Source organism: Diabrotica virgifera, chromosome 2 (assembly GCF_917563875.1).
Source record: "Diabrotica virgifera virgifera chromosome 2, PGI_DIABVI_V3a".
NCBI lineage: Eukaryota > Metazoa > Arthropoda > Insecta > Coleoptera > Chrysomelidae > Diabrotica > Diabrotica virgifera.
In genome coordinates, this window is record NC_065444.1 from 74,919,872 (window position 1) to 74,944,787 (window position 24,916).

General features: G+C 31.0%; 2 protein-coding genes across 2 annotated transcripts in view; one reads left to right on the forward strand and one right to left on the reverse strand.

Annotated features, from left to right (window-relative positions):
- Window positions 1–24,916, reverse strand: part of LOC114333511 (juvenile hormone esterase) — an 81,244-nt gene that overhangs the window by 26,492 nt on the left and 29,836 nt on the right. The window contains exons 7-9 of the mRNA XM_028283396.2: window positions 13,281–13,458; window positions 9,880–10,049; window positions 6,171–6,300 (exon numbers count right to left, since the gene is read on the reverse strand). Coding sequence (XP_028139197.2) covers window positions 6,171–6,300; window positions 9,880–10,049; window positions 13,281–13,458 — 478 coding nt within the window. The remainder of the gene's footprint in view (window positions 1–6,170; window positions 6,301–9,879; window positions 10,050–13,280; window positions 13,459–24,916) is intronic.
- Window positions 21,435–22,547, forward strand: LOC126880106 (uncharacterized). The gene is made up of 2 exons (XM_050643798.1): window positions 21,435–21,794; window positions 21,997–22,547. The coding sequence occupies exons 1-2, from the start codon at window positions 21,700–21,702 to the stop codon at window positions 22,493–22,495; spliced, it is 594 nt and encodes a 197-aa protein (XP_050499755.1). The 5' UTR covers window positions 21,435–21,699; the 3' UTR covers window positions 22,496–22,547.

Below are 24,916 nucleotides of genomic sequence, written 5' to 3' on the forward strand. Positions count from 1 at the left end.
TAACCGATTTTCAAAATTAGACATGCGTTGGAAAGGTAATGATCAGTTTTATTAGAAGCCGCAAAGGTTGGATTTAAATTTTTAAAGTTTTTGGGAGTTGTGGGGACGAGAACGAAAAACAGACCCTAAAGAGGAAGGGCCGTAAAATCTACACTCTTTGACCAAAATCGATGGTTGACATATAAATGGGTGACTTTTTTTCTGAACTTTAAGATGGGAGTTGGCCCAATTTTCAATTCAGTCAGATTTAGAAAATCGAAAATTTCGTGTATATATAGTGTTACGTGTAGGGGGTGTGGGTGTGCGCTACTGGCGAGAACTGCCGTTCTCTGGTAATGTTCAAAATTAAACATGCGTTGGAAAGGTAATGATCAGTACTGTTAGAAGCCGCAAAGGTCGGACTTAAATTTTCGAAGTTTTTGGGAGTTTTGGGGACCAGAACGAAAAACAGACCCTAAATAGGAAGGGCCGTAAAATCGACACCCTTGGACCAAAATGTATGGTTGACATATGAATAGGTGAGTCTTTTTCTGAACTTGAAGATGGGAGTTGGCACAATTTTCAATTCAGTCAGATTTAGAAAATTGAAAATTTCGTGTATATAATAGTGTCGCGTGTAGGGGGGTGTATTTCTGCGCCACTGGCGAGAACTGCCGTTCTCTAGTAATTTTTTCGATATAAAACTAACAGCTTCGATAACCAATAAATCGAAAACTATTAATTATATCAAAAAAGTGTATAATGAACATTTTTTGCTTATAATTAATATTTTTACCAGCATTTGCGGTCAAAATATAATAAAAAATTTCCACCCTCGAGATGAGGTGGCAACCACCCCATGGTAAAAGCGTCTTTCGGCATCATATAGATTTTGATCCTTGGACTATCCACTACTTGTTGTCAAATTTTCAAGCAAATCTATCCATTCTGTAAAAATTGCGAAGTGAAAAATTTCAGTTCCTGGACTAATTATACTTTTGGAGCTCTATAACTTCTGAACGGTTTACCTGATGTTGATCACTAAACATGAATTTGAAACGTATTGACAAGTAGTATCTGACGCATCCAAGATCGAGTATGATAACTGAACGTATTACAGGAATTATTGAGCTTGAAAAACCGTTTTTCCCATAAGAAATAGATTTGATTATACTTATGAAGCCTATAACTTAAAAATTCGAATTTTCCCAGATATGAGGTATACACCGTTAGACGCGTCCTGAGTTCTTCTATGAACGCTCAGTTATTGGCGCAATTCGTAGGTTGAAATTTTGAGTAATTGTTCAAAAGCCAAAATTTTCAAAGTTTAATTTTTCAGTTTTTTGACTCTGGTGAGCAGTGTGTATGTCTCAGCTTGATCGATTAGGCGCCATTTGAAAGCTTAACTCAACCCTATTGATTTGGTGTATTTGCGGTTTTCCTGTCTTTCCTTGAACCTAAGATATATACGCCCAAAAAATATGCTATTTTGTATCTACCTAGTCCTCTAGCTGGCTTACGGGTAGTCAGAAGTCAAAAATTAGACCGGTTCTGAATCGGCCCTCACACCTTCTTGAAACACAGAAAAAAAAATTCAGATCGGTTTAACTTTTCCACACACATACATACATACATATGTACATACATACATATCCACAAACATTTTCCATTTTTTAAATAAAAATTAAGTCATATTTCTGAGCTCGATAACTTTTGAATGGATTAACCGATTTTCAAAATTAAACATGCGTTGGAAAGGAAATGATCTGTGCTATCAGAAGCCGTAAAGATCGGGCTTAAATTTTTGAAATTTTTGGGAGTTTTGGGGACGAGAACGAAAAACAGGCTTTAAATGGGAAGGGCCGTAAAATCCACACCCTTGGACCAAAATGGAGAGGTAACATATGGATGGACGAGTCTTTTCCTAAACTTTAAGATGGGATTTGGCCCAATTTTCAATTCAGTCAGGTTTAGAAAATCGAAACTTTCGTGTATATATAGTGTCGCTTGTAGGGGTGTTGTGCGCCACTGGTGAGAACTGTCGTTCTCTGTGGATGTCTTTGCTTCCTTACTTTTAGATTTTTTAATAATTTTGGTCGTGTGAGCCAAAAATTTCAATTTTTTTAAAATGAAATGCATAAACGAAACTTTGTGTTAAGAAGCCACACATTGGTAGGTAATAATTATAATTAATCGGATCCATTTATAAAACAATTAAGATGGATTAAGAGTTGACCTTCCTATTTTTGACTTCCTAATATAAAGTATCGTTTATGCATTTTATTTTTAAAAAAAGGCAAAATTTTTGGACTTACACCGCCAAAATTATTAAAAAATATAAAAATAAGAAAGCAAAAAGATAGACCTATACATAAAGGTAAAATGACTTAAAGATTAAAAAAAAGAAGAAGAAAGCAAAAAAAAATAACAAAAAACGGCGGTTCTTGTGTAAAAAAAACTGTAAATTTACTGGATCAGCTGCTTCATAATTTGTTCTTACTTTATTAACTGACCATAACATTAAAGTCTCTTAATGTAGAAATTCTCCAGCATGTTACAGTTTTTTAAAATGAAGAATTCCGCTAAGTTTGCTACTTGTTGCAGATGATTTCTTGAGGAATATTATATATTATGTTACAGTTCAAGTTGATTCTCAGTTAGAGTTGACTTTTCCTAGTTCGAGTCAACTCCAACTGAAACGAGCAGTAAAAGTTGATTTGAAAAATTTAAATCAACTTTTACTAGTTGAAGTTGACTCTTCCTAACTCTTGTCAGTAAAAGTAGATTATACAATTTATACGAGTATAATCTCACGTTTTTGATGAGTGTGCGTCTCTTTGTTTTGACCGTTTCAACTACTTATTAGTTCAGACTGTAATGTCGCCCCCGTTATGATTTTTTGCACAAACTTACTCAAACAAATACATCCTTATAACAAATACACAGTGTCAGGCGGTACCGCGCCGCGGCCGAAAAATTGTTTAACCAATTTTTGTTAACCAAATTCACAAAAGTAATTCTAATCTACTCTACCTCGTATAGGTATTATTTTTAAATTTTTTATTGTGTGAATATTGTAAATATAGATAGCGGTACATGAAGGGTGTAAAGTGTGGCTGAAGTAATGTATTTTAAATGGTATTTACTTTTTCGCACTGTTTTTTAGCACACTTTCATATAATCAAATATCCTTAAGGCTATGGGTACATAATTCGCAAATATTTTACATGTATCCCTACTTTTTCTGTCTTTACACGGCAAATTACGTGTAGTAAAATTCACACTGGTATGGATATGTAAACATTACTAGAATGTCATTCTACTTGAAAATGTCATCATTAATTTAAAGAGATGGCTTTTGAATGTTCTTGGATAACTGTTATTTTTATAATTGCAAATTATTAATTCAGTTAATAATAAATGTGATAATTTTTTCACTAACTATGTATTCAGTGATTGTAATAATTTATTTGTACAACAAAAACTAATATTCAATCGAGAAAAGAGGAAAAGTTGTAAGTGATTTTTCAATAATATATTGTTATGGAACGCTTACAATTTTGAACATCTTTAACAACAAAATACTTGGATCACAGAATATATTATCCTGATGTATTCTATGCTTGGATCTTCCACAAATAATACACAATAAATAACTTTTTATTAAGTTCACGTCTTAAATCAATTATTTATCAAATACACTATATATCAATAATATTTAATCAATAACTTAAAATATTCCCGATGCAATGTCAAATATTTAAAATTGTCACTGACTGTCAGTGTCTGACTGACAATACATGCTGACAATATTATATTCGGCTGAGTGCGTTGTAAGACAAAGATAGATTTGGAAAATATTACCACGGCATTGTGTTAATTTTTTTCGAAACCTGAAAAAACCAATAAATATTTTTGAAACATTTAAACGCAGAATGAAAGATTAAATTATTACCGAGGGCCGAAAGTCCCTTGAATAAATAAAAAGTTTATTTTGAATGAGATATTTGAAATTAAAAATCACACTAAATTTTCGCTTAGTTTTTCACCCCTGTAACTTATTAAAATAAACATTATAGAAGTTCTCAGGGACTTTCGGCCCTCGCTAATAACGTAATCTTTCATTCTGCGTTTAAATTTTTCAAAAATACTTATTAGTTTTCTCAGGATTCGAAAAAAATGAATCCCCATTTGAATAGCATTGCAGCCGAAAATACGTACCGATCCTCTTAACTTTCGCCTTGTCATGTTGATGACATGTAAGCAATAAATTACAAAAAAAAGTTTTGACAGTTTTGTGGTTTGACACAAGTTTGAATTTTTAAATGTCAAAATTCTAAAAAAATTGTAAAATAGGAATGTATTCCAGTGACGAAGAGTTGCAGTATTTTATTTGTTTTTTGGTAGATAAAATATTGTATGAACCTGTGCGTGAAGTACTTTTTGCGCACTTAGGCGATGTATAGCACTCGGCCTGCTCGTGCTCTAAACATCGCATGCGTGCGCAAAAAGCATACTTTATGAACTGTTTTATAAATAACTAAGTATTTCACTCCGGACAAATTTTTTAGATTATTTTGGTCATTCGGAGAAAAAAGGTCTCTCTTGTGATTTTTCTCTAAAATTGATAGTTTTCGAGTAATACGCCATTTAAAATTTGAAAAATGCGAAATGACCATTGTTAAGGCTTAATAATTCGATTAAAAACTAATATTATGAAAGTCAGAAAGTCACCCAATCAAAGTTTAAAGCCCCCCTACAAGATCCTGAAGAAATTTTTGTCATTATTTTATTATTAAGCTGTTATTTTTAATTATCAACAATGAGCGCTAAAAGCGTATTGAGGCGGCCGGGCCGTCAATGTGAGTGCGAGTAAGATCCACCATTCCGACCGTCCAATGGTGCATCTCAGTCGCACTCACATTGACAGCCGCCTCAATACGGTCCTAGCGCTTATTGTTAATAATTAAAAATAACAGCAAATGTTAATAAAATTAGTAATACAATAATGACAAATATTTCTTCAGTACCTCGTAGGGAGGTCGTTAAAATTTGCTTTGGTGACTTTCTGACTTTCATAATAATAATTTTTAACTGAGTTATTAAGCCTTGAAAATGGTCATTTTCGCATTTTTCAAATTTTAAATCGCGTATAACTCGAGAACAATAGATTTTACAGAAAAATCACAAAAGACCTCTTTTTCTCCGAATGACCCAAATGACGTAAAAAAAATATCCGAAGTGAATTTTTTTTGTGAATTTGTTTAAACAATTTTTCGATTACGGTACCACCTGACACCCTGTGGATTCGTTATAAGGACCTCTTTTTGAGTAAGTTTGTGCAAAAGAATCGAACTGGAATAATTTACCTAACGGTTGCGACGATACAGCCTGGACTATAAATATCACGATTTGAACATAATATACAGTAACATTAAATTTCTAGAATCGGTTGCTTGTGTGAATCAACTTTTACTAAATGGCATTGGGAAGAGTATACTTTAACTAGTTTGAGTCTACTTTTACTAGTAAATGTTGAATAAAAATCTTCATTTTATATTTATAATCAACTCTTACTAAAACCAGCCGTTTGAGTCGATTCGAACTAGGAAAAGTCAACTCCAACTGGATAATCAACTTGAACTGTAACATATACATATTGAGTTATTTATCAAGCAAAAAATCTTTGCTGACCAAAGCTGACTTTTTTACTTTTCCCATTTTAAAACTTGGTAAACAGAAAACGATTGAACATTCATGCCATCATTTTGTAAATATGTTGTAAATAAAGTTTATGTTAGGAAAAAGAATCTAAAAAGTAAATTGAAATACTCCACTTACCTCCAGAAATAGCATCCACTATAAAATAACAAAATAATACACGTCTATAGTTTTAAACGAAAACCTAACAATGCCTCAATTGTATATCACACTTTAATTTTATTCGGTCCGCTTTCGTTCAATCCCAACTTTACACTAATAAAAATATGTGATATGCTTGTATTGTTCTACCCTCAATGGCCGTTTATGACCCTCAGAAACCTACAGAACAAGATTCATAGAAAATTTCTCGGAATATAAATTATAAACTTAAATTTTTGCATTTTGGCCAGGTTTTCGGCAAAATTCACCACTGTGCATTAGTTAGAAATACATTTTAGTCTTGACTAAACAATAAAAATATAACTCACCCTCTATATAAGGTCGTGGTCCTGGAATGGCTCCATAGTAAGAAAACTGATAGAAGTAGACATCACTAAACTGTGATTGTTTCTTCGCATGATGAATAATTGGTCTTCCAAATGAAGTGTCACTATAAAACTAAAAAAAGAAACAGTTATGTTTATTGTTTTACACAACCTACAGCAAATTTGACATACATATAATATAAATATTAATTTACATAATATGACCTTTGTATACATATATACAGGGTGGGGCATTAGTGTAACAAAGTCCAATTACGCGTTTGTCGTAAGAGATACGAAAAAAAGTTGTTTAGGTAAAAGTTAAGGCACATATAGTACCATAATTTAAAAATATTTTCAAATATACAGGGGCGTCGTTGTTGACAGGGTAACAAAAACTTATGTTTTTTTAAATGGAACACCCTATATATTTATACATTTCTGGATTTTTCTTAATGTTTCCTTTCTTAAAATATATGGTTTTGTAATATTATACGAGTAGTTTAAAAGTTAATTACGTTTTTTTGTTAATTTCGTAGCAAAATCTACACCCTGTAGAATTGTAGTGATTTGACATCAAATTTTCTGTTGATACTCAAACGAATTTTAATATAGTCTACTACTGTTAATAATTAACAGTATAGTGAAATGTTTAATTTTAGCGTACAGGGTGGGTCGAAACTCGGAATGAGTATTTTCTGAGTTTTCTTAAATGGAACACCCTGTATTTTAGTATTGTAATGAAATGATATTTTATGGTACTTTTTTATTTCCTAAGCATTCCCTATACCTAAGTGCTTTAATTTGTAAGTTATTCGTGATTCTTTAAGTAAAACATTACTTGCAACAAAAATTACGTGAAATTTTATTAGGTGGCCGTGAAAATATCAAATCAAAAATACCTTTTCGAAAAAAAAATGCACAATAATCTAGCCTGATCCTTAGTTTATTAATATCGAATGAAATATCCAAATACATTCGTAGTTAAGGTTGTTGGTGCTTAAAATATTAATCAAACATACAAAATTCTCCCTAGTTGGCTATGACACAAAATTTGCTTAAACATTTGACATTATACTATTTATATAGTTCCAGTTGATTTTTTACCATTACTAATATTATGTTTTCTAATGAGGAACTTATTAAAATGGCTTTATGCTAGGAGAGTATAACAAAAATGAATTATTTGCAATAAAAATTTATCATCAGCAATTCCTTGATAGGGGACAACCAAAAAGAGAAACTTTTGAAAGTATACTAAAACGGTTTCAACAGACTAGATACTTAGATTGTAAGAACGGTTGCACTAATATGCAGGTCCTCAGTGACACTAAGGATTACATTTAATTCCTGTTTTCTTCACATACAATAGGTTTTGTTCGATCAGATATCAGATTTATCATAATCTAAGTGTCCAGTCCGTTGAAGCCGTTTTAGTATATTTTTAAACGTTTCTCTTCTTAGTTGTCGTCTATCAGGGAATTTCTGATGAAAAATTCTTTTATTGCTAGTAGCACATTTTTGTTACACTCCACTAGCACAACAATCTTATTAATCAGTTCCTCATTAAAATTCATATTAGTAATGGTAACAAAGCAACTGAAACTATAAAAATAGTATAATGTCAAATTTTTAAATAAATTTAGTGTCATAGCCGACTAGGTAGAATATTGTATGTTTTTATTAATATTTTGTGCACCAACAATCATAACTACGAATTTATTTTGATATCTCATCCAATATTAATAAATTAACGATCAGGCTAGATTATGGTGGTTAATGTTTGGCTTAAAGAATCACGAATAACTTACAAATTAAAGCACTCAGGTATAGGGAATGCTTAAGAAATAAAAAAGAACCATAAAATATCATTTCATTACAATACTAAAATACAGGGTGTTCCATTTAAGAAAACTAAGAAAATACTCATTTCGAGTTTCGACCAACCCTGTATACTAAAATTTAACATTTCGCTATACTGTTATTAATGTTTAACAATAGTAAACTATATTAAAATCGTTTGAACATAAAATAAAAACTGGATGACAAATCACTACAATTCTACAGGGTGTAGTTATTGCTACGAAATTAACACAAAAACGTAATTAACTTTTAAACTACCTTGTATAATATTACAAAACTATATATTTTAAGAAAGGAAACATTGAGGAGAATCCAATAATGTAAAAACATACAGGGTGTTTTATTTAAAAAACATAAGTTTGTATCACCCTGTCAACAAAGACGCCCCTGTATATTTGAAAATATTTTTAAATTATGGTCCTATCAGAGCCCCAACTTTTAACTAAATAACTTTTTTTCGTATCTCTTACGACAAACGAGTAATTGGACTTTGTAATACTAATGCCCCACCCTGTATGTAGGTCCTATAATAATAAGGGCATTAATTTCTGTTTGACCTTTCAAAGGAAAGGGAAGTACTACAACAAAAGTCTTACGTCATAAAGTGGCATAATCCATTCTAGAGATAAAGGTTTCTGGCCGGTAAAAATCCCAAGCTGCTTTCCGAAGTTTTTTCACTGGTGTGAAAGAGTCTCTAAAAATACACTACTCCAAGATATTAACGCACCACCTTAAAAATGGGTCATTTTTGATGTTTCGAATTTCCTAAACCTGTTGTACCATTTAAGTAATTTTTTATCTGATATAGCCCTATTCTTTAACAATATCGCTGTAATAATATTGTTGCAAGACAGGTAAATGGTCATTGTATACCGGGTGTATCAATCAAGCTGTGTTTTTTCTTAAAGTTCACCACACCCTGTGGAATATTCCAGCATTTATAAAATACTGAAATGAAAACCCAACTATACCCTCAGATTTTCTTAACATTCTGTTTTTTGATTCAATTGCTTATGTTGGATAATAAGAAAGTTAGGTACTTGAGCAACTATTAATTTTTTTTCATCAATACACGGTGTGCGACAAACTTTAAGGGGCAAGTCTGCATGAAAAAGAAATGACAGTTTGCTTTATAAACGTATGTCCACAAAGGCTTCGTTTCCGAGATACGGGGTGTTAAAATTTTTTTTTTTATAAACTGGTGGGTTTAAGAGGTATTTATTACACATTTTTTTGAGATACAATTAAAAATTTTATATTAACCATTGGCGTGCATACGGGTAATATCACCAGTATGCGCGTCAATGGAGAAAATATAATTCTTAATTGTATGTCAAAAAATGCGCAATAACTATCTCTTAAAACCAACCAAATTTAATTTACATATTTTATCCGGTTTATAGAGGGCCTTTTATTTAGCCTTAGATGAAAAACGCGTGAGCACTGCATGCCGCTGGTTGAATATCACTGTATTAGGGTCTACTAGAACTTGACAAATTAAAATCATCTTTAACTGAACACCCTTTGACCCATTTACATAAAAACAGTTTTCTGTATGGGCTTGTCGTATATTCTCCAGTTTACCTTAATTTTTTTTCTAAAGTATTCTTTTATTTTCTCATTAGTCGATTGGATATTTAGTTCTCTTACATTTATTATACATTGCACATCACCCTATATACGAAATCGTTCTTCAAAATCTTATCTTTTATTTCTCCAATTAGGCGTATAGCCAGACATTTATAGTGTATGTTGTAATTAAAAGTTGCTTTTAACAAAAGCTAAAATTTTTAAGCATGGTCCCTAATGTTATCTATTTTGTAAATTTCAGGACGATGTAATTACTTACTTGTACAGCATGTCCAATGCCATTTATAAATGAACCATTAGTGTATACTTTCCTTATATCATCCCCTATCTCTTGTTTCTTAGTTACATTGGATATGTGCATATTGTTATTGACCAATAAGCTAAGATTACTGTCTAATGAACTAGCAGTCTGCTTGAAGACATCGAGATCTTAAAAGAATAATACAATGTTTAAAAAAAATTACACTTTTATAAAAAAGAACTTTTTATAATACCGCGATTTTGTTATTTATAGGACACAATATAAAATTATATTACAACTATTTTGTTGTTTTAATTTCTATGTCATAAAAAATTTTGTAATCGATTTTAAACTCATATAAATCAAAGAAAACGTTTTACACACAATTCTAAGGAAAAAAAAGTAGGTAATACCCGGGTTTAAACCGGGGACATCTCGATCTGCAGTCGAATGCTCTAAAACTGAGCTACATCCGCTATTGATCTACATTCTACATACTTTACAACGAGATCTAAATATCATTGCAATATTTATATCTAAAATGCCTCAAAATTCAAAATAAATCTCAATGCATCTATATAAAAGCTGTTGAATATTGCATTTTTATCGAGTTCCTAGCTATTATACTATAATATCCCTGGTCAACATATTTGAATCGTATGGTCTAGCAATGCACATTGATTCTCCTACAAGGATTACAAAAACTTCATCTACCATAATTGATTATATTGTCTCAGATTTCTCACCCTGTGATGTCTGCGCTATAACTGTTAATGCGGGACTATCTAATCATGAAGCGGTTTATACGAAGTTTAACTTCTTTAGCAAGCCCTCTTCGAAAACTCGACGTTTAGGCAGGGTTTTTTTCGCTCGGAACTTTCGTAAATTCCAAACTTTATGCTTAACCTCTCAGTGGCCCTTTCCTTCGAACGTGGATAATAATTTCAGTGACTTTTTGAATAAGCTTGTCTGTATCTGTAATAAAGCATTTCCATTAATCACAATTAAGCCAAAACGTCACAAACCCTGGACTACCAAAGGTGTCCGCATATAAGTTAAAAATACGCGTTCACTATATTGTACAATTGTACATCACTATTGTACATCAAGAAATTTACTACCAACGTCTCTGTTACTGAATATATCACCAAGTACAGGGCAATCTATTTAAAACTTATAAAATCAGCTAAAAAATTGTACTATCAAAATCGTCTGAGAAGCTCTAAAAGTATTGCAAAAGAAACTTGGTCCATAATAAACGATCTTCGAAATAAAACTCACACAGCTCAAACATTTTCCCTTCCAGACCGAGAAAATCTAAATGAATACTTTGTTAATGTGAGTAAAAATATAACATCAACTATTGTGTCACAACAAGATCCCATTTACTATCTCCCTAATTCAGGAAAGGTCTCGAATTCATTCTTTATAAGACTGGTTGATAAATATGAACTGATCCAAACAATCAATAGTATCAAAAGCAAATCTTCCTGTAGTACCGATGGACTATCGATAAAAATTTTCTCAAATCTCCCAGACAGTGTGTTGGGAGTCCTTATCTATCTAATTAATGATTCTTTTGAGAAAGGTAAATTTCCAGAGTACCTAAAGACGGCCATCATTATTCCTCTTCATAAGGGTGGTGAAAAATCAAATGCCTGCAATTATAGACCTATTGCATTACTACCGGTACTCTCCAAAATTATTGAGAGACTCATAAAAGCCCGACTTATGTCTTTTCTCGTTGATAACAATATTTTATCACAAAATCAGTTCGGTTTTTTAAATAATAAATGTACCACAGATACCATGTTTTCTGTACTGCATGAGGTTTATCAAGCATTAAACAGTAATCTGCACACTGCCACTGTTTTGGTGATTATGCCAAAGCTTTTGATTGTCTAAATCACGACATTTTGATAAAAAAACTAGATTTCTATGGAATTCGAGTTAATTGTTTGAACTGGTTTCAATCTTACCTGGATAATAGGAAACAACTGGTTAGAGCAAATGATACAGACTCTAGTCTCAAATATGTTGTATGTGGGGTACCAAAAGGTTCAGTATTGGGTCCTCTACTTTTCCTTATCTTTATTAATGACATCACTAGCTTAAAAATCGATGTAAAAGTTTTTATTTTTCTTTTTGATGATGATACCAGTATCACTTGGAGCAACTGAAATATTGCAACTCTTCATGCTGCTATAACTTCTGATGTACTCACAATAAAATCCTGGTTTGATTCAAATTTACTCTCTTTTAACGTATGTAAAACAGTAGCATTATTCTATGTAGGAGCTCTTCAACCCTTACCTCTTCATAACAGCCAGATCAGTATCGTTGATTCTGTAAAGTTTCTTGGTATTTTTTTAGATAGCAACCTTAAATGGTCCCTTCATATTGATGTGTTAAGCAAGAAACTATCCTCAGCTTGCTTTGCAATAAGATCTGTTTCGAAGGAAACGAATTTAGCCTCTTCCAAAATAACATATTTTTCTTTGTTCGAGTCCCATCTTCGATATGGTCTCCCTTTTTGAGGTTCTGGTACGATTGCCCAATCCGATGTTATTTTTAAATTACAAAAAAGAGCAATAAGATATCTGTTTGGTCTCAGAAGCACAACATATTGCAGAAGCTACTTCAAAGATCACAGGATTCTAACACTACCTTCTTTATATATATTTAGAAACTGTGCTTAATTCGTAAACATCTACATGCCTTTCCAGCAAGACCTAGACATGATTATTACACCAGAAATTCTACCTTTGACATCTATTTACCGATCCCGTCCAGTGAGTTGGTAAAGAATTCTATATTATATTCTGCAAAATAATTTTACAACCATCTCCCTCTACAACTTAAATCTGCAAAACTTGCAACACTTTCCCCAAGTTCCGTAAAATGCCTAAAGCCTTATCTGAAAGGCCATATTATTCAATAGCAGAGTTTCTTAACCAATAACTAAGAAAGCACAGTATTCTTATCTATAAGTAGAATCTTAATCTATATGTGAGTGTCATATGCAGCAGCTTAACTTAACTTATTAAATTTCTTAAGTTAGATTATGCAATTGGCATTTTTTTTTTAAATTTTGCTATAGATTGTTACTGTTTTTTGTTTCACTTCATTATATTTTATTTATATTGACGATTTATATCATTTTAGTAAATTGTATTTGTTATTTGTTATTGCTCTTATTTATGATTCTTTTAAGCTTTGTCTATAAAATTGTTAAATTTTTCATGACAATAAAGTATATTTCTATTCTATTCTATTTTGGAAATTTCAGGTGTCTAGGAAATCTGGAAGTACGTTTAAAATGGATTATAAAATTTCCCGGACATAGTGACAAAGGACAAGTGAAGTATATAAAAACGTATTAACAAGACATGGATCATTAAAAAGAGTAGAATACATACCTAAAGCATTCCAGATCATTTCTTCAGAACAAATACCTATTATTAGTGGAACTCTTTGCATTTCTCCGTCTATTAGAGCATCGTACATTTTTTTGGTTATGAAAGCATCGTCGTGATTAGGCTCAATGACTGGAGTGAACTGGAACCCTTGGACTATTTGATTGTTATAATACGTTTCCTAAAACAAAAGTTATCTACACTACAGGATCTGCACAGAGATGTTTGATGATGACAGAATGGAACTAGTTCTAAATACCAGACACATAGGTCTTTCATTTCTTATATACTATCTTCTTTTAGAAGGTTCGAAATCATCGTGGTTTTGAAGTTGTTCAATCTGTGAGAAAATAAGTCTCCTCACTCAACTTATCACACAGATTATTTTTAGTCTAATTTCCTAGATCCATAGATATAGGTCTTAAATATATTTGTACTGTCCCTTTATAATGTCCAAGCTTCCATTCTGTAGAACATATAGAATACATGTCATCTAAAAAACGTTCTTAAAAGCCTTGTTGATGTGTTTGGTGGATAATATCCTTTTTATACTACTGAATACATTTTTTGCTTGTCCTTTTCTTCACTAAGCTTCATTTCTATGAAAGGTTAGAAAACATCATGATTATATGGTTCGTGCTGACTGCTCCTCTAAATAATTTTTCGCTATTGCATTTAAACTATTCCTTCCGGTTCTCGAGCCAGGATATTCTTTGTCTTCCCAAATTTCGCTCTCCTCAAATTTTGCTTAGTCAATATAGTCAATATTATTTCTCCTTCATTTTCTATCGTTCTAGTCCACGTTTGACACTCTTGATTTTGTGATGTTCGTAGGATTCTTCTATAGAATCAAGCTCAAATACGGCCATCTTATTTATATGTATTTGTTTTCGTTTCCACGTTTCAATGCTTCAAAGAAGAGTAGAGAATACATTATACCGGATCATCTTTAGGAGTATCTCTAATCTAACCTTATATTAGGTTAGATTAGTATTCCTTTCGGAACTTTTGAATATTAGGGGAACTTTGCTTCATCACCTAAAAGATCATCCTACATTTGTATCTTTCGCTTTTTAGTAGAAAGAAGTAAAGAAGGAATTGGTAGGGCGTAATTTACTATTAATCATAAGGTTCTCGTTATACACTTATTAGTCAATTACCAATATCCATACATTTTACACAAAACAAAACAAACAAAACAGAACACAAAAGCCACCATAACTGGAGACCATTTGCATGGCCCAAGTAGTTTGAAAGTTGATGTTGTACACGCTATCAAACTATTAAAAAGTAACAAAACCCCAGGACCAGATGATAATATATGCAGAATCAATCAAGTTACTTGTCTAACATCTCACCTGAGAAGATAATGTACGATGGATGCCTAGGCAGAAATGCACGGCACCTTAATAAAAAGAAGAATACACTCTAAGAATAAATAAAAATACAAAATCAATTGGAAAATCCCAGTAGCTGGCTGTATAACAGTTTAAAACTCATACAGAAGTAAAAAACTTCGATTTGTATATTGGTATAAAAAGTTTATTAAACGATATTAAAATGTAATCCAAATGGATTCCAAAACGTTTTCGATCTGAATTAGATTATCTTCAGTGCGTTCTGCTTAGTAGATGAAACTAGCACACTATTAAATAAAAAAATATGAAAAAAATATTTTTAAGAAACGCTTTTCTTTAGTTACGAGTGACTAAAATTAAACATATAAAAAATCAACTAAAAAGCAAAAAATAAAAAAATTAAAAAAATCTAACACATTAGTCAAAGAAAAGCGTGGCGCGTCTTCATCACATAACCGGTTTTCGCTCCACGCTTTTCTGTAACCAATGTGTTAGATTTTTTCAATTTTTTTTATTTTTTGCTTTTTAGTTGATTTTTTTATAATATGTTTAATTTTAGTCACTCGTAACTAAAGAAAAGCGTTTCTTAAAAATATTTTTTTCATATTTTTTAATTTTTTACTTTTTAGTCTTACACTTTTCAAACATTAAAATATATCGTCATGTTTATTAAAATAAGTATAAAACATATGATGTAGTACAAACATGAAAAGTAGTCGGAATCGGCAAAAAATTTGAAACTTTATTTTTTATTAATGAAGCATAACGTAAACAATTAACTTAAAAAGTGAAATTATGTATAGTTCACATAATTAGCTACAATCTGTAAAAGTTTCAAGTTTTTTCATTCTAAAAAAACAAGAGAATTTAAGCATTTTCCGTTAAAATCGTTTTTTATATTTAAAGAATTAATAAACAAAACAATTTTTTATTGACTATTCGTGTATTGTTCCCGAGAATGCATATGTCTGCAAATTTTTAGTCATTTGCATTGAAGAAAAGGCAGTCAAATTAACGTCCAAAGATTTGACCCAAAAGATTGGACTAAAGAAAAGCGTTTAATTAATTAATAAGCCAAAACGAATTCTAATGTTAATTGTAGTACAAAACGTCTCTACTGGTGGTTTTTATAAGGCTACGATAAAAACAGGAATTTTTTGAATTCAAATTTTGGTTGAAGTTTTGTTTCGTATCGTATTGAAATTTGACACGAATAAACGCCGATTTATATATAAACAAATACATGAGCGTTCAAAATTTGAAACTTTATTGTTTATTAATGAAGCATAACGTAAACAATTAACGTAAACAGTACAGTACAGTAACATCTTTTGTTTTTGTTTTATGTGCTATTAGATTTAAAACTTAGTTTTTTTTTTGCTAGCAGTTGCCGCTAGGGCATCCCTGCCATTTCGTTCGTTGCAATCCGTGACTGCACGCCGGGGTTTATCCTAGTTGGGTCAGAGAGAGCAGCATATGTGCCTCCTGATGAGAGACTAATAAGTTTCGAAACCGGTAGAGGTGCTTGCTGCACTCTCTGATTGAACTGGAATAACGATGCGGCTGTAGTTTCGTGTTGCAACGGAATTGAAAATGGTTATTCATTTTTTATTTACATGTTTACTCTGATAGGAGTATGAAGGGAACCATTCTCGTTGGAACTTTACCGAGCTGAGCAGATGGGACGTGAATTATAAAGTCTCAGCATCCGTTATGGCTTGCAAATTGTAGAAGCCTCGGAGGTGTTACCAGAGAAGGTTCCCTTTAGTAGTATAGCAGACGGGGTTCTAACTCACTTTGGTAACCTGTCCATCAGGGTCTCCGAAGCTGATGGACAGAAGAGCCTCCTTTGACCTTGGGGGTGTATAAGAATTACAAGAAGTGATCGTCAATGACCAGAGGGTTGTAAGAAGTGGTCGCTTATCTCTACATCTCTTCTTCTTTCCCGAAGAATTGTCACCTTGTCACCTGTCTCACCTGTATTTTCTTTGTCTTAAATGTCATGAAGAAGTAAAAGAAGCGGTCGGCAATGACCAGAGGGCTGTGTATTTGACCACCTTGTATATCGAGTGCAAAACTCATCGCTTATCGCTTCATCTCCTCTTCTTTTAGTTAAATTTGTACAGGGTGATCGAAATTTGAGACTTTAAAATTGTTTTTGTAGGTGTTGGTGAGTAAAAAAAAGAACTTGTGTGACTTGCTTAGTCGTATCCAACCCAGCCTAGCCTAGCCTAGCCAGATAGAAATGTTTTAAATTTAGAACTTAAAGAAAAAGCAACGTACCAAATCTAAAAGTTTATTATACAAGATCGATCAATTTACATTTTGTTTTTGAGGAACTGAAAGAAAAAACAACGTACCAAATCTAAAAGTTTATTATACAAGATAGTTTAATTCATAATAGTGATACACAGCTATGTCGTTCCATAAGGTTGTTTTAATATCCATCCAATACGACCACGTCACCTGATCAATGTACCGGGCCCAAATTAAGTCGTCTCTGTGTAGTGGATGGTCATCTGGTATTTGGGCATTGTAATTTTTTCTATAATTAAAATTTTCATCGGACAAAATCTCTTCTTTAATTTTAAGTACACCCACACCAGAAGCTGGTAATGCTCGATGGATTAAGGGCTGAAATAATAAAAAAAATTAATCACTAATAGATGAATATTTCTTACTAGTGTACCTTTTTATGAATCAGGCATAGTTTCATAACAATACATATTAGTGTCCTTGTGAATTTCTAAGGATCTGTCACAAAAACAAAAAAATCTCTTACAATCACAACATGGTATTGTTCCATATGTTTTTGTATCCCAGAAGATTGTAGGTAGAGTTTGAGGTATTATGGTTTTTTCAGTCTTAAATTTTAATTTTACAAATCGTTTTTGGTCTATGAAAACTGCCTCCCATTTATTTAATTGAGACTAAAATAAAAAGGAGCTTTATTTAAAAACATATTTTATTCAATGTATAAATACCGTACCAGCTGAGCTTCGTGTTGAGTGGCTGTAGATTAATTAAAAAACGATTTACAAAATTTTATAAAATAATAATAATAAATTATTTATCATTGAAACCCCATGGAAGAGTGTCAGGGGATAAATAATTTATTATTCTCTTATCATCGTATGGACTGAGTGCTACCTTTATTTGAGACATTGTATAAACATCATGCTTTTTCGAAATGATTGAATTTTGGTAAATTTCCACTATTACTTTATTAAATAAACTTGCATAATAATCATCATATGACAGTTCTTTTAATGCAGATTTTTTGATTCCTTTAGCCTTTTTTATTTCCGCTTGCTGATTTAAAATTTTCATAGTGTACATTTTCGAACGTAATCCTATGAAGTGTGTCATCAATTCCCCTTGGTTCTCATCTTTCATGAGACCTAATACTTTTTTATTCCGTAATGGAATACTATATACATTATCCTCTTTGTAGTCTGATGTGTCAAATTTGTCAATATCTTCTTTAATATGTTTATATAAATCATCAACAAAAAACTGATATATTAAACTATCTGTATCGGTATATAACAATTTTGCTTGATCTTTAAATTTTTTTATGACATAATTATAATGAAAGTCATATAAAATGGTTTTGGAAATATCCAAAATACACATCCCTATATATATTGGTTTATTAAAATTGACTTTTTGTTTTGTCATTTCAATTATTACAGTCTGTTCATCGAAAATAGTACAACTATGAAAATTAGGTTGTGAGATATAGAAATTTGCTCCATATCTTCCATTATATTTGTTAACAATTTTTATTTCTCTATGTTTTCTTACATTTTCAATACTTTTTCCGTAAGGGGCATTGATAAAAAGTTTAAATAAGTTTTTTTCAAATTCATTTTTGCTTTTCTTTCGCAAGTCAATGTTTAGATCAATATATTTTTTTAACCAAGGGGATTGTTTAAATTTCAAACATCGATGAATTTTTATTATTTTCAAACCTAAGCTAACAATCTGTTTCAAATATATATAATGAATAACATATTTTTTTTTATCGTACAATGTGGTTAATAATTTAGGAATTGTTGAATTAGAAGATGGTGGGATTATGTGTTCAGGACAAAGAGGCAAATCTTTATGTAAATTAAAAAGTTCTTTTGGATATTCGATGTCTATCTCAAGTATGTATCCATATTCTCCATCATTGGGACAATCTAATATGTTTTCCTTATAAATATCAGTCAAATTAATCCATTCAAAGCCTGCATATGGCAACGCGTAACTCATCGCTGTACCATAAAGATTATTAAAATCCCAATATATTAGATAAGAGACTTCTTTATCAGGATTGTATTTATCTTTCATATATTTATTATTAGCTTCTCCATATCTATTACTACATTGTGAAACTCCTCCTCGTTTTGCTTTTTCAAAAAACAAAACCATCTCACTCTCTCTTAATAATTCCAATTCGATATTGGTTACTTTTAACATAGCATCAAAGGCTAATCCTGGTAAAGTATAATAATGAAGACTATCCAATCCATAAGTTTTTAAACACATAGATCGAAAATTCTCAAAAATATCAGTCAAAAGTAGTACGTCTGTTTTTAAATACAATTCTGCATATTCCTGCAGGTTTTTTATCTGAAATCTAGTCCAAACGTTGCAGGCATGTTGATAGTCCTCTTTAGTAATTCCCTCGTTATTGACTTTACTATAAAAATCGTCAATAGATGGAAGACAAGTGACCTGTAACTTCTCCCAACTGTCTAAATACTCATAAGGGAAAATACCCTTTCTTTTAACCAAATTAAACTTCGAATCATCATTAAAATATCTGCGTGTAATATTTTTTTGGTTATCATCTAGATATGAGGAAAGTTGATCTAATGAACAAGACATAAATCTAAAGGAATCAATAAATCTAAAACTAATATTAGTGCCATGGATAAATTTGGTAAATGATATATACCTCTCTTTGTTTATCGGTAATAGTGATAGATGTCCTTTTATATCAGAGTTAAGACTTTTAATTAAAAAATGGGCGTCGTAGCCAGAGAGATTATGAAATGTGACAGGAATTGTGTACGAAGTCCTATAATTACTGGAATTAAAATCTTTCTGTTCTTTATCAGTTAATGTTATAACTTTTTGAAATTTTTGAAATAAATTTTCTCTATATATTTTCCAAGCAATCTCTTCCAGTTCTTTTACAAACCATGTTTGACAATCACGACCCGTATATATTTTAAAATAGGATAAAGAATCATCATAAGAACATTTAAAATAATAAGCTATACTGAAAGCTTCATGCTTTTCAGTGAAACAAGTTTTCAAATTAATATTATTATTACATTTGGTAAGAATACTTTCAAGATCTGCATATATAACGAACGGAACACGTTCTTTGTGATTAAAATTTTTAAATTTCATTATATAATTTTTTTCGGTAGGTAAAACCATTTTAACAGAATTTAGCTTAAAACAATCGTCTAAATGATTTTGTAAATATGTCTCACTACTAAAATGATTAAAACATCGCTCACAAAACCATTTTTTATTTCGAACGTTCCCAATGTTTTTACCACATAATCTTGAAAAATGTTTAATATAAGCAAAATGAAATACCCTCTGTTTTATGTCCTCCTCCTCATCATTATCATCACTTACACTATTCTCCATGGCATTTAATACAAGTAGATTTATACGAGGAGAAAAATTTGTCTGGCTAAATATCAAAGGTAGAATTTCGTTTCTTGTTCCTAATGTAAAGACATTTATAGCAAGTTTATTTAATTTTTCAAATTTTGGAATATCTTTAAGATCAATGGGAAAACTGATGTTATTAAAGTTTAATATTTTACTAAAGTGAGGATAGGATGATGTTCGGTCAACATTTTTTGTGGCAGGATGTAAGGCAGCAACAACGGACCAAAGAAAACAATAAGGATCAGAATTCCTAACATTAATTACACTTCTAGTATTTTTTATAGACTTAGGTAGCTCAACGTATGTTGAAATACCACCAAGTAATGGATCATATTTGTTTATATTAACTTTTAAGTTTAAAATGTGAGATAGTGCCCATCCACTGTCTTTTTCTTGAAAATCTTCAAACTTTCTTAAAACTCGATCTATACAATTGATTTTATACCAATCCTTTATGTTTGTATTTTGATCAATTATTTCATTTTTCGTGGAAAAATGTTTAACAGACGTTTCCCCATCTTGAGGTTTGATGAAAAGTCCATAAAAAATTACATTAACTTTTAACATACATGAAACTAAATTTTTCTTAATTTGAACTGAAAAACTTTTAAAAGCCTTTTCCATAAATAGTTTGGGGTCTTTATATTTTAAATTTATAATAACGCCTGTCTTAACTCTGCTATTAAAACAAGATTCCAAATCCTGCCACAATAACCCTCTATTACTATTTTTTCTAACATGTAATCTGTTTTTAAAATTTTCTACATAGGTTTTAAGGATGGACATGTTCGCCTCTACACAATGAAAATTTCTAATACAGGTAGCCCTATTTTTTATACATTTTTTTAAAAGTAAAATTTGTTTTTTCAAATATTTTATATATTTTTGTAAATCAGTTTTAGTTTTAATTAATCTACTTACTGTTTCAATCTTCTTCACCATTTCAGTGGAAATTTCATCGATCACTTTAGCACTCATGTTGACCAAAACGTTATACAGACCAAACCGTTATACCAACAAAATCCTGTATTTATGCATTTCAGAAAAAAAATACAGTGACGCATTTCTACAACACGCTATTCAACGTGATTATATTATCGAAAACACATTGAAGGTTAACGCTGACGTTAATACATTTTTAAGTCAAATAGTTCACGAAAATACATTATATGCAGATAAGCACATTTTATTCAAAATAAGCAAAGTTTGTAATAATAAACGTTTTAATGATAAACATGTTTTCTGCATTTCAATAAAGATCAAATAGGTCAATGATATCACTGACGTTAATTTATTTTTTTATTCTTACTACTTAAACTCGTGTAATTTTAAATGAATCCATCAGTTAGTCAGTAAACGAATAACTAAACACTAGCAAAATGACCGGAGTACCTTGTCAATTAGTGATTATTTCCGAGGATCCAGATAACTTACCAATAAAGGACGCCTTTGTTATTGTAAAGCAGTTATTTATGTAAGTATTTTACTTATTTAATTTTTTATTTGTTCTACATGATTTTATTTCGTCTGACTGTTTAATTTTTTTTTTATTATGAATATTTTATTGGAGCATTATAAGTTATTCCAGATCATTACATTTGTAAATTTTATGTTCTGATTTGATTTCTGATTTTCTTTGAAAGACTGTTGGTTGATTCTGTTTTTTTTTATTTCAGATATGGTGTAGAGGATGTGTCACTTAAGGGAGATAAAATATTTGTCAAACTATCGTACTCACCTAATAATAAGACATTAAAAAAGAAGTTTGGATACCTTCCAATAAGGTATATGAGAATTAAAATAGACAACGAGGAGGAGTTCCATGTACTGGAAGATATCTGCAAAAGATACCGCTTCAACCTTCTGGACGATGAGGTGGAGGAATTTGAAAGGTACCAAGAAAAAAAACAGCTGGTGGGTATAAAGCGACCATTTCTTTCTCCTCCTCCTCCTCGTCCTCCTTCTCATTTTGGTCACTCTTCTCTTCTACCAATGACTTCATCTTCTACACCAACGAATTCAACTGCTCCACCAACGAATTGGGCAACAACATCAGCAGAATCACCAGCAAAAAAACAAAAACGAAAAATGACGAGGACGACGACATCACAAAACCCAGAGGAGGTACTAGATCTTGACGAACTTAATATAGATCATTTCCTGAGTCAGAAATAGAAAAATTGGGAAAAAGTATGTAGATTTATTAAATAAAATGCGTTTTTAATTATTATCTCTTTTATTTCTCATTTACACCTTTTACTTGATTAAAAAATAGTGATCAATCTTTTTGCGATATCGACCATCATTTATGTCGCTATCTTTGAAAATGGATAAGAATCCGTAATTTTCATTCCAACATATTGAACATATTTTTTTTAAATCTTCAAAAGTCATATCTGTTCCAACGTGATCGTTGTAAATGTGTTTTAGATTTAAATCGTCTTGTTTAAATACAATTAAAATATTTGCATTGTCTCTTATAAGATGCTTAGGTATTTTTGCATAACTCTGACTCAAATAAAATGGATCCACCTGAGAATGTCGAGACATGCTAAAATATTCCCGAATAACATCTTGGTTGTCACACGCAACATCATCAAAGATAAAAATGGAATTGGGCTTCGCTTCAGATGGGTGCATTATATCAGTACTTCCACTGTAAGTATAATATCCTATTCCTTTAATTGGTTCTAATAAAGTTTCTAAATATTTGTACTTTGGTTGCATTAATGATTTTGAGTAAATATACACATTTTCAAATTTTACTCCATTAGCATGTTCCAATAAACTTATCATCACATTGGTCTTACCACAATTTGAAGGACCAACTATAAGACATCTAATAGTTGAAGGAAACAAAACTCCATGCTTTTTAAATTTATTCTCAATTGGCTCCAATAAATTATTCTCCACATCAAGCGTAGTCTTTTGTTTTACAAGCTTCATGTCTGGTATCAATTTGAAAATAAATGTGTTGTGCATCTATTAATAAAAGACCATTTTTAATTTTTATTATTTATTATCAACATTTTCTACAATATTTATACCAATAATGAATATTAAATACATTGTTTAGAGCACATTGCAAATTTTCATTGGTATGTTGAAAACACGTATGAGCTTTAAAAATATGTTTCATAGTTTCATCTGAAAGTATATTAGGTTCATCTTCTACACAATCAATGCGGTTTTCCATGAATTGTTCCAAATATTTCTTTGTTTCATGATTTCTCACCAATATTGTTTCATCCAGTATGTTGTCGTGTAAAAATTTTGAGATGTCTTCATATTTTAGATGAGTATCACAATGCCACGATTGCCAACTTAAACCATGGTTTTGAACAAATTGTTGTTCGATACATTTCATATACGATTTATTTACCATAGCTTCTGTTACTGGTAACACAACCATTCTGTGTATCATCTTTTCTGTAGTAGGATCTAAAATAGCAATTTCCCTGCAAAGAAAGACATCTTCCGCAGGAAAAGAGAAACCTTGGATATCTACAATGAACATGTTTTCACTCTCGATATTCTTTAACAACCAACAAAATCTTGCAAGTGGAATGTCTTTTAAATATTTTTCTATCCCCACTTCTTATATTACATCACTTTTATTTATCCAAGAGTTGTGAGAATCGTCAAAACCTAGCCACTTGACAAAAACTTTGTTTCCTTTTTTCTTCAATATTTTTTCTACTAAATAACTATCTTTGTGTTTAACTTTCTGCAATTGCTCTTTATAAAATCCTCCTAGAATTTCTTCACCTCTATAATCTTTTAACAAGTATGTAATAGGGTTCCCAAGTTTTATTTTATAAACAATGAAAATTTCATTAGACCAATTTGGATTGTATTTCTTGTCAAAAACTCCTCGATATTTTGAAATGCGTACATGATCACCGATATGAAATTTTTGACTTTCCAAATCAACCATTTTAATGTGATTGTATACAGTATTCAACAATAATTTTTCATGTTTCTTTTTAACATCAACCGGTTTCATGCCTATTGTTGTGTGAACTTTGTTATTGTATTCATTAACAACTTGATGTAAATTATTAATCCATTTGTAGTTACCATTGAAACTAAACTGTTTCCAAATCTTTGATTTAATCGTGCGAATAACTCGCTCAGCAATCGCAGCCTTTTTCTCACTGTATACATTGTAATGATTAATGTTATATTTTTTCAACAATGTTTTCATATATGGATTAAAAAATTCCGTTCCCATATCTGTTTGAAGATTATTTGGTGTTTGTTCTTTAAACACATGCTCCATACATTTAGCTACTTCGACACCTGATTTATTTTTCAGAGGTAAAGCCCATAAAAATTTTGAGAAACAATTTATTACAACCAAGATATATTTGAAATCTCTGTTTGTATTTGAATACTTTTGCATATCAATCAAGTCAGCTTGGAATAAATCATTAAGAGATTTTATAATAATTCTTCGTCTTTTAAAGTTAATTCTTGCAGGTTTGTGTAACTCATTAACAATATCTCTTTTAACAGACATGATATTTATTCTATAATGTTTGCCTCTTTTAGTTCTTCAATAATTGAATTTATTTCATTTGTATGTCCTGTATG

Bases quoted from the DNA above. Each gene is read 5' to 3' on its own strand.
- LOC126880106 (XM_050643798.1), top strand. From the start codon at position 21,700: ATGACCGGAGTACCTTGTCAATTAGTGATTATTTCCGAGGATCCAGAT. The intron at 21,795-21,996 runs GTAAGTATTTTA...TTTTTATTTCAG, and splicing joins ATTGTAAAGCAGTTATTTAT to ATATGGTGTAGAGGATGTGT.